The sequence below is a fragment of the Malus domestica genome, chromosome 09 (genome assembly GCF_042453785.1).
Source record: "Malus domestica chromosome 09, GDT2T_hap1".
Classification (NCBI taxonomy): Eukaryota; Viridiplantae; Streptophyta; class Magnoliopsida; order Rosales; family Rosaceae; genus Malus; species Malus domestica.
Genome location: NC_091669.1, coordinates 14,709,694 through 14,724,762, shown reverse-complemented (window position 1 = coordinate 14,724,762; position 15,069 = coordinate 14,709,694). Strand labels below are relative to the sequence as shown.

The 15,069-nt window shown below is 39.6% G+C and overlaps 2 protein-coding genes across 2 annotated transcripts; one reads left to right on the top strand and one right to left on the bottom strand.

Annotated features, from left to right (window-relative positions):
- Positions 1 to 254: 254 nt before the first annotated feature.
- LOC103443660 (uncharacterized) lies at positions 255 to 12,218 on the bottom strand. The gene is made up of 11 exons (XM_008382551.4): positions 11,799 to 12,218; positions 11,021 to 11,198; positions 10,744 to 10,926; positions 10,532 to 10,631; positions 10,385 to 10,415; positions 7,973 to 8,015; positions 6,871 to 7,023; positions 3,560 to 5,732; positions 1,996 to 3,394; positions 957 to 1,040; positions 255 to 595 (listed from the first exon to the last, which is right to left on the bottom strand). Exons 2-11 carry the CDS (start codon positions 11,077 to 11,079, stop codon positions 531 to 533), a joined length of 4,290 nt encoding a protein of 1,429 aa, XP_008380773.3. The 5' UTR covers positions 11,080 to 11,198; positions 11,799 to 12,218; the 3' UTR covers positions 255 to 530.
- Positions 12,219 to 13,196: 978 nt separating this feature from the next.
- On the top strand, positions 13,197 to 13,691 carry LOC139187789 (uncharacterized). The gene has a single exon (XM_070804383.1). The coding sequence runs from the start codon at positions 13,197 to 13,199 to the stop codon at positions 13,689 to 13,691; it is 495 nt and encodes a 164-aa protein (XP_070660484.1).
- The last annotated feature ends 1,378 nt before the right edge of the window (positions 13,692 to 15,069 follow it).

Genomic DNA, 15,069 nt, shown 5'->3' with positions numbered 1-15,069 from the left:
ATCTCTTTTGTTACTTCCGTTTGATCTATTCAATATGATGGCGAAAAATTACGAGGACGCGTAGGAGAAGTAAATGATGGGCCCTACATAGGCCAAAAATTGACAGGAGAAGTGACAACACCACAAAAATGGTGGGTCTTTACAACACTCTTCTTAAAACTGTCAACAATGTAACGTTGATTCTAACAAAAGTTGAGATATACATCATCACACAAAGGCTAACCACATGAACAAAAAAAAGAACGCCTGTCGACTACCAAAAACACGATTACATTACGCCAACCATCGATTGACTCATCGTTCAATAGAATATACAACCATATATTTCCAGTACAACTACGTATATAGCTAACTAAATGACCACGCCTTCGTGAAGTGAATCCAACATATACATAATCCCACCGTAGAGTTTATATTATAGATGACCCAGTCGCACCTACCGAATCGTTCGTATCATATAATGCGGTCATCCCTTTAATCTACCTTGAAATGATCCAAGCACTTGCTATGTGGTTTTCTCTAAGTGGTAATTACCTCAGCTTTGAGTCGCTTCCCTTGTTTCGGAATGATGAGAGTGAGAAGAATGACCGCGGAGCTGTAACATAGAACCGTGAGTATACCATTATCAGAAAGATTCAATGCCAATGCCATAAATAAACATAAGCGTTTTCCTTGACGCAATCCTAAATGACTATGCCAAAATCTGAAAACGCATTCCGACTAGTGAACTAAAGCTGTCAATGATAAAGCCAACCAATTTCTGAGTTCTTAATAGCTTCACGTTCATCTGCCAAAACAGGGCTACTACACGAGAAATTTGTTTCCTCAGTTGAGACAACAAAGTACAGTGTACCACCGGAGATATACAAGGATGAACCTCGAACAGAGTAAACTAATCATTGCATTACTACCAAGAAAAGTAAAATAAATGACAAAACAAGTACATAGAGCATCACCTTTCAACGAGCTTCCCGATAAGTGATTGTCCCTCAGCTTAAAGTTCACTGGAGGTGCCGGGATAGAGGTCCGTAACGCTTGTACTGCATAGAATGTAAATTTGAATAATCAGCTCTTCATTCTTTTCTAAAAGGAGAAATGAAATAAGAAAACTTATTTTAAAAGAAAACAATTCACCAAGTTTGTTTAAAAACAAATCAAATAGGACAAATTGTTTAAATCGATGGCCAAAGATTTGCAAACTACTTGCTGTTTCATATGATTCTACGGTAACTTTTCCATCCAAACATTTTTAAACTGAAAGATCAAAGGTTATTGAAAATTTCAGTGGCCTTTCTGCTTAACAAGTACAATCCAAAGAAGGTCCTTCCAATAACTACGGATACACACGGAACACATTATATGTGTGCGTGTTTGCTGATCTGGAATAACACTCAAATACCAGCTGGATAAGAAAACAAGAAATGGCCACGTGGAAAGTTTAGCTGGGAATGGAAAGTGCAGATGTTGGGTTGCTTAAGGGTTCCTAGTGCTGTTCAAGGATCATTAGTAACCCATGGCAGCTTTCAGCCACTTCGGTTTTCTCACCCTAAGAAGAAAATGGTTGGGACTCGGTCACTCATACGAAGAAAGTTAAGGTTCCACCATAAAACTAATTGGCATTATGAGGAGTAGCCCAACTTACTTATAAGCCCATGCAAGGTCTCTCGTCTCATCAATGTGGGATTCATTCTCAACATGCCCCCTCACGTGTGGCGAATTTTCAAGCCTAACACGTCGACAACTCAAGTGGGGTGATATGAAGTGCGTGTGGCCGTTTGGTTTTACACATGGGACAACCTGCTCTGATACCATGAAGAAAGTTGAGGTTCCACCGTAAAACCAATTGGCAATATGCGGAGTAGCCCAACTTACTTATAAGTCCATGCAAGGTCTCTCGTCTCATCAATATGGGATTCATTCTCAACATCATATACTCCAGCATACAACAAGTTCTATATATTAAAATAATTGGAAATTAGGATATCCGTTAGTTACCCTGTTCATTGAACTCGCTTTCATTGAAGCTGTCATCAGGACCCTGCGTGAATCCCATTCTTGACTTCCTAAAATCTTCTGATAATCGGTTTGCAGGATCTCGCCCATCTTCTGTATCATCATCCCCTTCAGAAGTCGTAGCAGAGATCCAGTCACTCATATTATCTGTCCCGCGACTTTTTCTTCCAAACTTTAATAACCGTTTAAATCCTTTTGTCACATCCTTACGTGACTGATTTTGAGATGAATTGGTAGCAAGGATAGGTTTCTGAGCACTTCCCCATTTCTTTCTCATCCGAGCTGCATCAACATCTATTTGGGTAAGACCATGAGAATTCCAAGAAGCAGGGCTCCCAATTGGGAAGTCTACTGAGGCATCAACATCTGAGGCCTCGTGAGGGTAGGAAAAGGAATGATGCACGTGCAAGTTCCATGAAATGGGGCTTTCCCCAGGTGAGTCTGGTAGAGACCCCAAAGTATGAAATGTTGAGGGTGCAGCCGCAGGCAATTCAGCCATTGAAGCAAGGTCCACTTGAGAAAGAGATCTTACGGAATCGACATTATCAGACCTTTCAGAATCCTGGCTCGGTCTTCGTTTCCCATTATCCACATCCATATCATCACCATCTTCAACTACCATATCCATATCAACACCATTTTCAAGCTCTTCCTCTTCTTCTTCTTCCTTGGCTGTGTCAATTGAATCTTCTCCCTCAACTTCTTCATTTGTTAAAGAATCAGAAGAAATGGATCCTTTCAGCTTGGAAAAACTAACTCCAGAACCAGTGCCTATGCCATTACTCTTCCTAAAAAATGACTTCGACTCCATATATTTAGCAAATTTATCATAGGAGTCGTGCTTGGTTTGCTCTTCATCAAATGGTACCAAGACAACCCCATCAGAGAGTAGAGAAGATAAGTTGTTCAGTTCTACAGGATTTGCAGAGCTTTTCCTCAAGGACTGAGAACGTTGTGGCTTCTCTTCCTTGGCCATTATCTCTTCACTAGTGCTCTTGCTGCGGGAAAAGCTTTTGACCTGTGAACGAGCAGGTATTTTGCTAACAGCTGGTTTACTAACTCCAGAAGAGGGCTTTGTGTTTTCTTTCCTGAGATCAGGAAAGTTGGGAACTGACTGTGCTAGAGGATTTTCTAACTCTGGTCTTCGCCGACCTGAACTAAGGTTGGAAACTTTGCCTGATGACCGTGGAGCTGGTGCAGTTGGTGTCCAGGGGATGGACGAAGGCAAATTTCTATTGGGAAAAAGCTTTTTATTTTGAATGCTTCTAGAAGCACCGTCTCCTAAAGATGCCTCGTTAGAGAACCTATCTTCTCCGTACAATTTTTGGCCTGGAAATTCAGAGAGATCCTCATCCTTCTCCCAATGAATGGAATCTATTGGCTGTTGTCAAAACAGAAAACTATTATCCTAAGATACAAATACCAACCAGCAACACAAATATCTTCAAAGGTTTGGTCAGAAAAAAAAAAGGAAAATGGGAAAAATCAAACTTTCCAGTCATCAATTTTACACCTTAATTCATGATAACTTAAATTGAATCAGTACCTGCTCCCTCTTCATACTAGATCCAAAATTGAATGATCTCAGCTTGTCTGCACGCCTACGAGCACTAGATGCTGAATCCTGTCTGTCTGCTGACCCTGAAAACTTGGCTTTTAATTCTGCCTTACTTTTCTCAAGGCTATCTTCCATGGCCTTCAACTTGGCTTCCTTCTCTTCTCTTTTAGAACCCCATTCTTCTCTCAGTTTAGCATCTCTTTTTTGCATGTACCTCTCATAGAATTTTCCTTTAGAATCAAGAGAGAAACCATGCTCTGAAAATTTTTGCCTCAGATTATCACCGTAATCTTGGATACCGGCTATCTTCATTGGTGGAGTAGTATTGAAATTTTCCATCTCACTAGAGCTACCCATTGGTTCCAACACTGTGTTAGCCGCAGGAAATTGTGCAGGAGCAATCTCCTCCGCTGCTGGTTTTCTGTTTTGTGAACTTACTGCCTGTTCCTTCTTCTTTGCATCCACGGGCTTGCTTCTTCGAGCAGAACTAGACAGATCCCCAGGAATCCGAAGCTTGTGCTCTGCAAAAAGCTTTTCAAGCTCATTCGCCTTCATTTTGAGCTCATCATTGAGCTCTTGATTTCCCTTGGTCTGTCTAACTCTCTGAACTTGCTCGACTGGTGTTGTCGGTATTGTAGCAAAGCTCTCTTCATTCCTTAAAACTTTGTCACCTGTAAAATCCAACTTGCTTTCTTGACCACTATTGCTTTCATCTCTCCTTCCCTGTGGCTTCTTAATTTGTTCGCGACTGGCAGAACCCGGTTTCTGGAATCTCATTTTCTGAGCTCCAGAATCTTCCGTTCTAATGTGTTTCTTATCAGATGATGTGCAGTCAACTTTACCCACCTCCCCAATTTCTCCAGAAAAAGATCTAAAAAGTGGCTGGGGAGGGAGTTGATCACCCTCAAACCCTTTGAGCTGTGCTGAAGAAGCTTCTTCAAGTTTTCGTCCAACACCACCCTCAAACTGCCCTGAAAAAGATCGGGAATGACCCTGGTAACCCCTAGGAAGTAACTGAGTCATTGGCTGATCTCTCGGTCTAGAATCCTCTACCCTACTTCCAAACCCACCACCAGATATTGCACCCCCAACCAGGTTCTTCCCTCCAACAACCTCTGTCCGACCTGAAAAACCCTTGGACTGTGTCTCAGAACCTGATTGATCCTTAAAACCACTGCTTTCTTCGCTATCCGAATAAATCCCTTGATCACTTAACCCAACCTGCTCTGTTCTTCCACTAGAAGTCCTGGATTGAGTATGAGAACCCACCTGCTCCTTCTTTGCCTTTGAACCCACCTCCTCCTTTCCTACAAAAACCCCAACCCGAGTCTGCCCCTCAGCTTCATCTTTCAGCTCAACATCACCAACTCTACCAGAAGCACTCCTTCCCTCAACCTTACAAATATCTGTCGAGTCAGTTGACCCCTTCTGGTCCTTATCCACAGTCACAGCAGATATTGTATTCGCCGCCACCTTTGTCTGAGAAAATAAATGAGAAGCAGAGGAAGACGATGGTGTGCACAAGGGGCTCTCTGTTTCTTTCTTCTCCCCGCTCAAATCAATGCTCATGTCACTGGCACCACTCCATCTTCGTAGCACGGCCTTCTCTGCAACAGCAGGTGCAGACGACACATCAGAGGAGAGCCTTTTGAGCTCCCCAGGTTTGGCAGACAACACGTCAGAGGAGAGCCTTCTGAGCTCGCCAGGTTTGGCAACAACCGACTTTCCACCACTGCCACCTCCAGAACTCTCCTTCTGTTTATTCTCAAAGAGGCTGATACGGTCCTGGACGCTGAGCCGCCTCCCGGGTTGACTCACACCCAAAGGAGTTGTCGACTCGGTCTGGGATTCAACCTTCTTCTCCACCTTGGCCTTGCCTTCCTCTTTGTCTTTCTCAGTTACGCTGTTACGTTGTTGTGGAGGGAAGTTGGCGTTGAGGAACTCGGGTTGTTGACACGTGGAGGGCTTTAAAGGGTCTTCTAGTTGCTCCTGCCTATTTTGGGGTTGGTTGTGGGGCCCAGACGAGTTTTCAGTGAGGCCATCAATGGACATGTCAGACTCACATGAGGATCTAACAGCTCTGTCGTCCGCACTTGGCTTCCATTGGGAGATCACGTCGGATCTTCTTTGGCATAGCGAGATGAATTTGCTGCAAGCTTCGCTGCACAGTTTTCATAAAATAAATAAGTAGTTATATAAGAATAATGTATTTATATATACAGATAAAAAATTACAGAATTAAAATTCATAATATTTTTATTAGGTAGAAGTACATGGCAGTTGAGATTTGAGAAAAACAGAAAAGACCATTGCAACTACCATATTGTGACGGACTGCTTTACTATTTTTCTAAGTTCTACCAACCTTTTTTCCCTTAAGCATTTTACAGTGGGCCCAACGTGGCCCACTTAATGTACTTCATATATAATGGGCCCATTCAATGTACTTCACATGATCACCAAACACAGAAGAAACCAAGTCCTATAGAAAGATTACTAAATTCAAATCAAGTTGGTACTAAAGAATTAAAAAATGAGTATAAAATAACATAGGAAAAAAAAACAATTTGTTCTAAGAACATCCTTGTCAGTTAATAACAGATATGAAGGATTTGGAACAAAAGAACCAAATATTATATGCAGACAAGCAACATGGAGTCACATTTTCTACGAAAAACTTCCCATCTTTAATCATTTAAAAAGTTCCGATGGCATGCTTTAATCAAGCCAACCTGTTAAATTATTTTTCCATTTAAGAGTTGCTATTTTCAAGTTTATCAGATACCCGAAGGGTTGTGATAGCATATCGCTTTCAGAATAATGCATCAGGTTATGATTGCAGAACCTGGAATAACCTATCGACATTGACAAGAGTTAGTCCTATAGTACTAATGGAAAAAGTAGAGCCTAAAAAGACCACACATTGGCAAATAGGAAGAATGATTATATACCATGAAGGAATAACCTGGTCAACCGTTATATCTCATTTCTCATTCCTTATGCAGTTGATTCTTGAGAGAATTGACCCAAGTTAAGTTTCAAGACAGTTTCCTCCAGATTTATATTGGATTTGTGTTTGTCACAACTAAAAACCGGATAAACTCATCACTAGTACCAAGATGCAGGCATGGAGGTAAGAGCATATGCTCGTGAGAGCATGCACACGCACACGGAGAAAGAGATACGGCAGGGGCACGGGGTATTAAATAAGACCCTTTTTTCTTTTGGAGAGGGTCAGTTTGAGATAATATAAATTAAACTTGATGAAGCAGCGAACAGAGAGGATTTCAAGAATCTTACTTTAAGCGATGGGCACCAAACTGATCGGCAAAGTGTTGTAGTTCAGAGACTGTATCAGGGTTGAAACCAGCCGCAGATGCACGAGCACAAGCTGTGGTTAAATCCTGCCTAACTGCAACAAGTCGTACATCAATAGCCCTCAAAAGCTCCTTCCTGTACGAATTGTATTGAGAGAATAACAATGAGACATCAATTTTGCGAGGGAGAAGGGGGTGGGACGCTCTAAAGTAGAATATGCATCTTAGATTATTTACTGCCATCGGTAATGATGATAGCAGAGCTATGGCGAACTGTTCAAATTAACATGTGCAGTCAACTCCTATCTTTATCTTTAACTGCTAACTTCACTTAGTAATTTAGACTTTGATACAGATATTATGACTATATTTCTTTTCCATTTTAATTTTTGTCAAACAGCAATTCAATATTTCGCATAAAATATACATTCCTAAACATCTTAAACCATAATAACTTCATATAAAAGAGGTTCCATAACCACATCTCATGGTAATGACCCAATTATTATCACCACCAACAGATCAACACTTTAATAAACTAAAACAACAAAGGGAACGTTAATGAAAAGCTCCCGGTACTGTTTACTTTAATGAAAAACCACATTTTTACACTAAAAAGTCAATCCTGGTACTATTCACTTTACCCTTTATTTTGTCCTTATCATTAAAACTCAAAGTTTTCAAGCCCCTTTCATTAGTTTTCTCCCACTGCTGACTTCAAAGTTCCAACACAAAGAAAAGTTCAAAATGAGGACAACCTAAAGAGTTCAAGGGCTCATTTAAGAAGTGCTTTTTGATGACTGAAAGCGCTTTTAGAGAAAATATTTTTGGGTTTCAAAAGCACTTTGAAGTGCTTTTCCAGGATTAACTTGCATTTTTATTAAGGATAGGTTGCAAAAACATTTTCACTCAAAGAGCTTTCAGTTATTTAAAAGCACTTCCTAAATTTTCTCCTAGTGCTGCAACTTCATTATAATTCTTCCAGAACTTAAACTCTGATCAAATTTAATGAATAAAAAATTAACTGCAATCTAAGGCAACATTAAGTAAATTATTAACGAATTTAAAATTTAACAGAGCATTACTTTGTTGCATCTGCTGCTGCTGTGGTACCTGTTCCATCCCCACCTGAGCAAGTAATTCAGCATTGTGATAAAATTCATGCTTTGATCAATATCCAGATGTGAATGAAATAACACTAATAAAAATAAAGGTTTCAGATGTACAATGTCACAGGAAAAAAGATAATAACATTCCGAGGAAATGAAACTAATCTTTTCAGCACTTTCTTCACTACCAAGTTGATGAATTTAAGATGCCAAGTCAGATTAGATGTACATGACTATTACGAAAAGTATACAAGAACAATTATGATAATAGACTGAGTTCTTTACACTGTTTCAGAATATTATATTATGACATGCCTAATTGCTTAGTCACCTAAGTCACATGGTAGAGGTACATTACAGTTGTTGCAGTTCATTACACAGGCTTTTGAAAGAAATGTCTTCCTCTATACACATTTTAGTTACACCTCAAGTATATTGTTCAGAAACAACCTTAAAGCATGCACTTTTCATTTCACTGATCACCCACGGTATCCATGCTATCCATAAACCAGGCATAATCTCATCTCACTTCTTGCCATGCCAGGCTAGCTAGGAAAGATCCTGCTGGGCCAAGTTAACACCACTCAAATCCTAAAATTCCTGGTGCACTAGCAGACACCCAACCGTTTTTTAATGAGAACAAACACCTAAGCATTTACGATAAGAGCAAATACCTAACCATTGCCATCAGCAGATCTGCCTCTGCACTTCCCAACTTCAAGTTGGAAAATGTCTTCAACACAACCAATATGATACTTCCTCACTGCATAATGCATACCCCAGTTTTCAAGGATCAGATGCTAACTTGCATGAACTGGACACTGAAACTTCCTGAAGAGAAAGGGACATCAAACCCCTATTACTCATAACACTCCCCTATTTGAGTTTGGAACTCGGGCCAGACCATGAGTGGCACAGAATGAATGCAAGAAAAGGATAGGGCGGTGGCAATCTTCAAGCCCAAAAGGGAGAAAACTCTGGAATCCACCATGGGGCCCTCGGAATTCATAACAAATACAAGGAAGAGATACCCATATGAGTTTTATTATTTAACTCATACAGAAGAATCTGATTTAAAAAGTTCCCAAAAGCCCCATTTATAATAAACTAGTAATCCTGACTAGGAAACAAATCAATAACAAACCCAGAATGGCAAGGATGATTTGCTTGTCTTGGTTCTGTTGACTTTGGACCTGGTACCTAGTTTGTTAATCACAAATTCAAGGGCCACCATGTTTGGTTTTTCACCTTTTCCAATGTAAGTTGAAGATTTCATCATGCGTGACAGCCCTAAGGTTTGGGATTAGCACTAAGTCCATATCCCACCCTAAAAAAAGAATATTGTAATTGCATAAAAACCTAAGGACACTAATTTCTTAGCAACCAAGTATGCTGTATAATGACACCAAACCAAAGAGTTCTGGCGAGAATAATATTACTAAAAATATTGATTAATCCACTAATAAAAAAAAGCAAGTTACTGCAACTACATTCAAGCTACAAAGTAACGAGGCAGACAGCACAGAGACATCAAAGACTGAAAAGGTGAGAGAACAAACATAAAGGGTTTTTTTGGTTGGTTTCTGTTCAGTAAAGTTGCATTGAAGCATGAAGCAGTGTCAACTGCATTTCTTCGAATGAGGACCAGAAAATTCCAATGTGCAATTATACGGTGGAAAAAAAAAATCATTAGTATTTTCTTTTATGTATATGTGTGCATTTCAATTCCTTTTCCTATATGACTTGTAGAGATTGTGGAAGAAAATCTACAAGGATATGCAGCCTGATCTTGAAAATTATGAAGGGTGTGATATTTAAGTGCTTGTCGCTCTCCCCTTACACATTTACTAATCATAGTACTTGTTCAATCTGACCTAGTTATAGCAAACAATATATCTGACCAAAATCAGTATTGCCATTGAAAATAACCACAAACGAGATGGAAATCACTAATATATCTTCGACGTAGTCTCAAAATTTTCATATATTTATTGCTTTAAATATAAGGCATGAACTCCCAATAAAGTATGAAATTACATAGCATTTTTCAAATAAACATACACAATCCCTGACCATCTATATTTGTGCAAGAAACTTAATGAACTTTCCTAGATGAAGAAACTAAGACAAACAAATGGTGAGCCACCTCTGCACCATCAATCCTAAATTCTCTCCTATTTCAACCACTCACATAGATATATATATATACACACACACAAACAGTTATAACAAAGAAAGTTCAAAAGGTCAAAGTCATCCAGTACTGAAGCAAATAAAATCAATTACAAATTATACAAGATGCCATAAATCAAGTTTTGTTGCATTTAAACCAAGTCAAGTTGAAATACAATCAACAATCAAAAGTGAAGTTAGTAGAGATGAACATACCTAATGCGCCAGCATGATGACCTCCCATCCCCTGATTTGAAAAAGTTCCCAAGTTCGATTAAAACAGAAAAATGCGGTCTCATTACCATTAAAGTTACTTAACAGATAAATGACCATTAAAGTTACTTAACAGATAAATGGCCATACCTGAGAATATATTCTCCATGCCGCCTCCAACTGGGACATCTCAGCATCAAATATATTGACCAGTTCCAGCACCTCAGGTGTGCTAACAAACCGCACAAACCTGTTAACAATATTGGTTAATCAAGTTAAAGAAGTCTAAATTATTACAACATAAAAGGCTAGCACGCTTTAGATAACTAAAATGATATATCCCATTGGCAACCCGAAATAACCTTTCAAGCGTTCCTTTTGTGAACCATGTCTCAGTATATTTACGTTTGTCAACCTCAAGTTTGATCGACTGAATTGCAAGTGCAACCTGCTCTTCTACAACTTTTAAATGAGTAACAAATGGCTTAACTGAACCAGATGCAAGTTTCTCAGTGTTCCCATCACTATAAACAAACAATTCACATCTGCCAAAACAAAGTACATATCTGATCAATAATCTAAGTGGAAATATTAAAAGAACATGAATACGCAAAGAGTCAATATAAGCGTGACACTCACCGTGAGTGCTTTGGTGACAATTGGAATACTGCATAATCAATATGAGTATCAGATTTCATTTTCCCCTTCACACTAGTTCCTTTATCTCAAATGACCCTTCATATAACAGATGTAGTTTTCAAGCCCCCAAATGCCCGAGATCCTCACAGTTCTGATTAATTAATTCACAGTGCATAATCTGAACCAAATGAAAAACACAAAAGTTTTAGAAACTAGTTATATCAGTTCTTGCAAGTCAGCATGATTGTGCAAGTTGAAGTTATTAAGGACTTGACAATGAAACTTCCATTAATAGAATCAAATATAAGAATACCACATCACTAATCCGCAATCGAAATCAACAAGGGGTATTCCAAACAAGGATATGCCCAAAGAAAAAAGCACAACCCCAGTAGCTAAAACTTACTACTTTTAGACCAAAATACTACCACAAAGACACTACCAGATCTCAATCCAGAAACTCTAGCCAAAAGCAAAATGCACCAAATACGGAAACCCCAATGCTTCAAATAAGAATTCAAACATTTCCCAGATCCGATTTCTGCAAATTCCAAATTCAAATGCAAAACATACCAAACCCCAGATACAAAAATGCCCAATTCATCCCCAAAAAACAAATTCAAATGCGAAACCGTAACCGACGCGACCCATACAGATAAACCGACTCACCCACATTTAAATGAAGCTCAAAATTGCATGTAGTAAATGCAAAATCCACACCAATCGCCCCTAAAATGTAAACCCAAATGCGAAACCGATCGTCCGTACAAGAACTTACTTGAGCTAGCTCAATCTCCCGGGAGATCTCCGATTGCCGTAACCGGATCCTCTCAGTCGCTCACTCCGGTGCCGGCATTTCACTGCCCCTTTCTCTCTCCAATTTTAAACGCGTCCTCCTCCTTCTGGGTCTCTGGGATTAGCTTTTCGTTTTTCAAATTTTCCAATTGGGTTCTTATTTCAAATTAATATTTGGGCTTTTGAGAAAAACCCTAATCAGCAGCAATGACAATATGGTTTGGTTTTTGCTTTTACTCTTTCTTTGCCCCCCCTTTCCCTTTTTTCTCCAAGTGCTTTGCTCTGTGTTTGCTTTCTCTCTCTACACTCTCCCTGTTTAAAAATACACAGTTGAGAGAGAGAGAGAGGAGAGAGAGAGAGAGCAAGAGAGAGAGTGAGTGTATCTGTGTTTGGAGCTTCAGACAAAATTTTGGTTTAATTTGTAAAAATTAAAAAAAAAAATTAAAAAAAAAAAATCTTAACTAGAATTGGAAGACAGAGACTCGTTGGTGGTGCTGACGTAAATTTACCGAAATGGACTTGACTGTGGTTTGACTCCAAATTACCATGTTTGCCATTCTTTTTTATTTTTTCCCCAAATTTAATCAGTATATTTAATGCAACTTTATTTGTTGCAAACTTCGATTTAAACCTTAATCTGATCTATTAGTCAAGAGTGGTAGAAAAAAATCATAACTTACCCATTATTTTGAAATTTTGAGCACATTAAATAAATTTTATATCAACAGATAGCTTACTTAGCGAGATAGATCATTTTTTTGACAAGAAATAAGGATTAGTTGTGTTTGTACCATACTTAGAGCCTCCGTATTTAGATCTCGTATAAATACTCGAGGGACTCAAATGTAATTATGTAATAAAGAAATGGGCAAATATAGAATAAGTGAGGAGCCCTTATTCTATAAAATGACTCCTCACTCTCCTCATTAGGGAAGGCCAATTCTTAGGCCTGAGGAGCCTCATTCTCACCCTCAGAGGCCAATTCCTAGGCATGAGGTCTCTCATATTCAGAGAAAGCCTCCTCACCTTATAGGCTTCACTCTCACCTCACAAACTCTCTCTCCCTCACAGATAAATACATAATCAGTGTGGACGTAGCACAAACCTTAGGGTGAACCACGATACATCTTGTGTTATTTACTTTACTTACAGATTCACGATCGGATTTATGTTGTTCCAAGACCTCCGATTTTGTGCATCAACATTTGGCGCCGTTTGTGGGAATCGACACGAAAAGTTATGTCGGTTCTCTCTACTTTTCCATCTCATCACCGTGAAACCCTCACAACCTCCACCGTGAATCTGCATAACCCAAAAGTTGGAGACTTACGACTTCGCAAGGAACGAGAGAGCGACTGCAGTGATCCGAGATTCGTACACCATGAGAAAGGTTAACGGAATCGCTTTACTCACCAGAGCATCCGTCCCTATGGGCGGCGCGACCACAACCATCTCCGCAACTCAACACCGCCTGGTCCAAGCAGCGATGTTAAGCTCGTGCTCGAATTCGAATACGTTGTGGTTCACACAAGGGCTCCGCGATCGCTTTGGCCTATCGACACCTTCCTATGTGCCTCGCTGCGCAGGAGGGCACATGTACTTCTCTGCTAACACCGCCGCGTCTGTGGCTCAAGAGGTGCACCCCCACGTGAAGTCCCTCCCCAAAGACGTCGTGCTCAACCAGTACAAAGCTTACCCTTTCTGCAATAAAGTTAGAGTCTTCTCGGATTACTATAACATTCCGTACAAAGTTATAGAGGTTAACCCCATCAACAAGAAAGAGATAGAATGGTTTGATTACAAGATGGTGCCGACCTTGAAAGTCGACGGCGAACAAATGGTTGATTCTTCAGATCATGGCAAAAGTCGGACCTAATGCTTTTGTTTCTCTAGCGGACTTAGCTCCGCAGCTGCCGACCACAAACCCAATTCCGGCTCTGACTTCAACCTGGTCCCCGACAGTTGGGGTGGGTATGTGTACCCCCGGATCGCTGATAAAAGCATATTTATGCGACTGAGTTAGCTTGTTCTCATGCATTTATGTTGTTATTTCTTAGTTAATTATGTATTTTAAGCTATTTTCGTGTGTTTGTAGGTCCATAGGCCTTATAAAGCAATAAGATGCATTTTGGTGCATTTTGGAGCAGTTTTGGGCTTGGAATGAATAGCACATGCATGGAGCAAGGTGGATGGACGAAATTGAAGACTAAAAAGGCTAGGAATGTGTTAAAGAGAAAGAAGAATTAATGTAAAAAGGACAAAGAACTCAGCCACAAAGGGGTGTCACTCCACCATTCACCTTTCCATCATTGTCGTGCACCACCATTGCACTCCCTTTGAATTCCTATGCCGTGTATCATCATCCATGTTCCCTCCATTGACTCATTTGTTGCATCATTCCACTTCATTTCCTTTGTCTACCATGTGCACAATATACTTTCACCTCATTGCACTCATTGATTCACCACTTACTCACCTTTCCACCCATGCCATGCATAATCACCCTTGTCCCCTCCATCATTTTAGATTCCATGCATCATTACATTGAATCATTGCACTCAATTGCTACATCATTCCTTGTTCCCTCCATCATTTCAGATTCATGCATCATTACATTGAATCATTGCACTCAATTGCTACACCATTCCTTGTTCCCTCAATCATTTCAGATTTCATGCATCATTACATTGAATCATTGCACTCAATTGCTACACCATTCCTTGTTCCCTTAATCATTTTAGATTTGATGCATCATTACATTGCATCATTGCACTCAATTGCTACACCACTCAATGTTCCCCTCCATTGCCATGCACTTCCTCTATAAAAGAAAGTGTGTGTAACATAAATTTAGTTCATACTTTGTTAGATCATTCACTCCCATTTCAACACAACCTTCATCCAAACACATCCATTCATCTTCACATCCATTCCTCCATACAAACAAACCTTCAAACACTCACCAACACCTTGTGCCGTAGCAAAGGAAGGGAAGGAAAGTGCTTGGACGTGCTTGTTGTCCAACTTGGATCATTGGAGCGTTTAGGTGTTTTCTTTTTTTTTGTTTCTAATGTTTAAATTCATTTCCTTTCGTTTTGTTGTAAATATGAGTGGTTAAACCCCTCTTGGCTAGGGTGATTTCAAAGCCATGATTATGTGTGCAATATAATTTGATAAATTCCAATTATGAACTCTTGAATCGTGAATGCAATTGGCTTAACTATTTGATTGATAACTTATTTGTATTTGTTAAT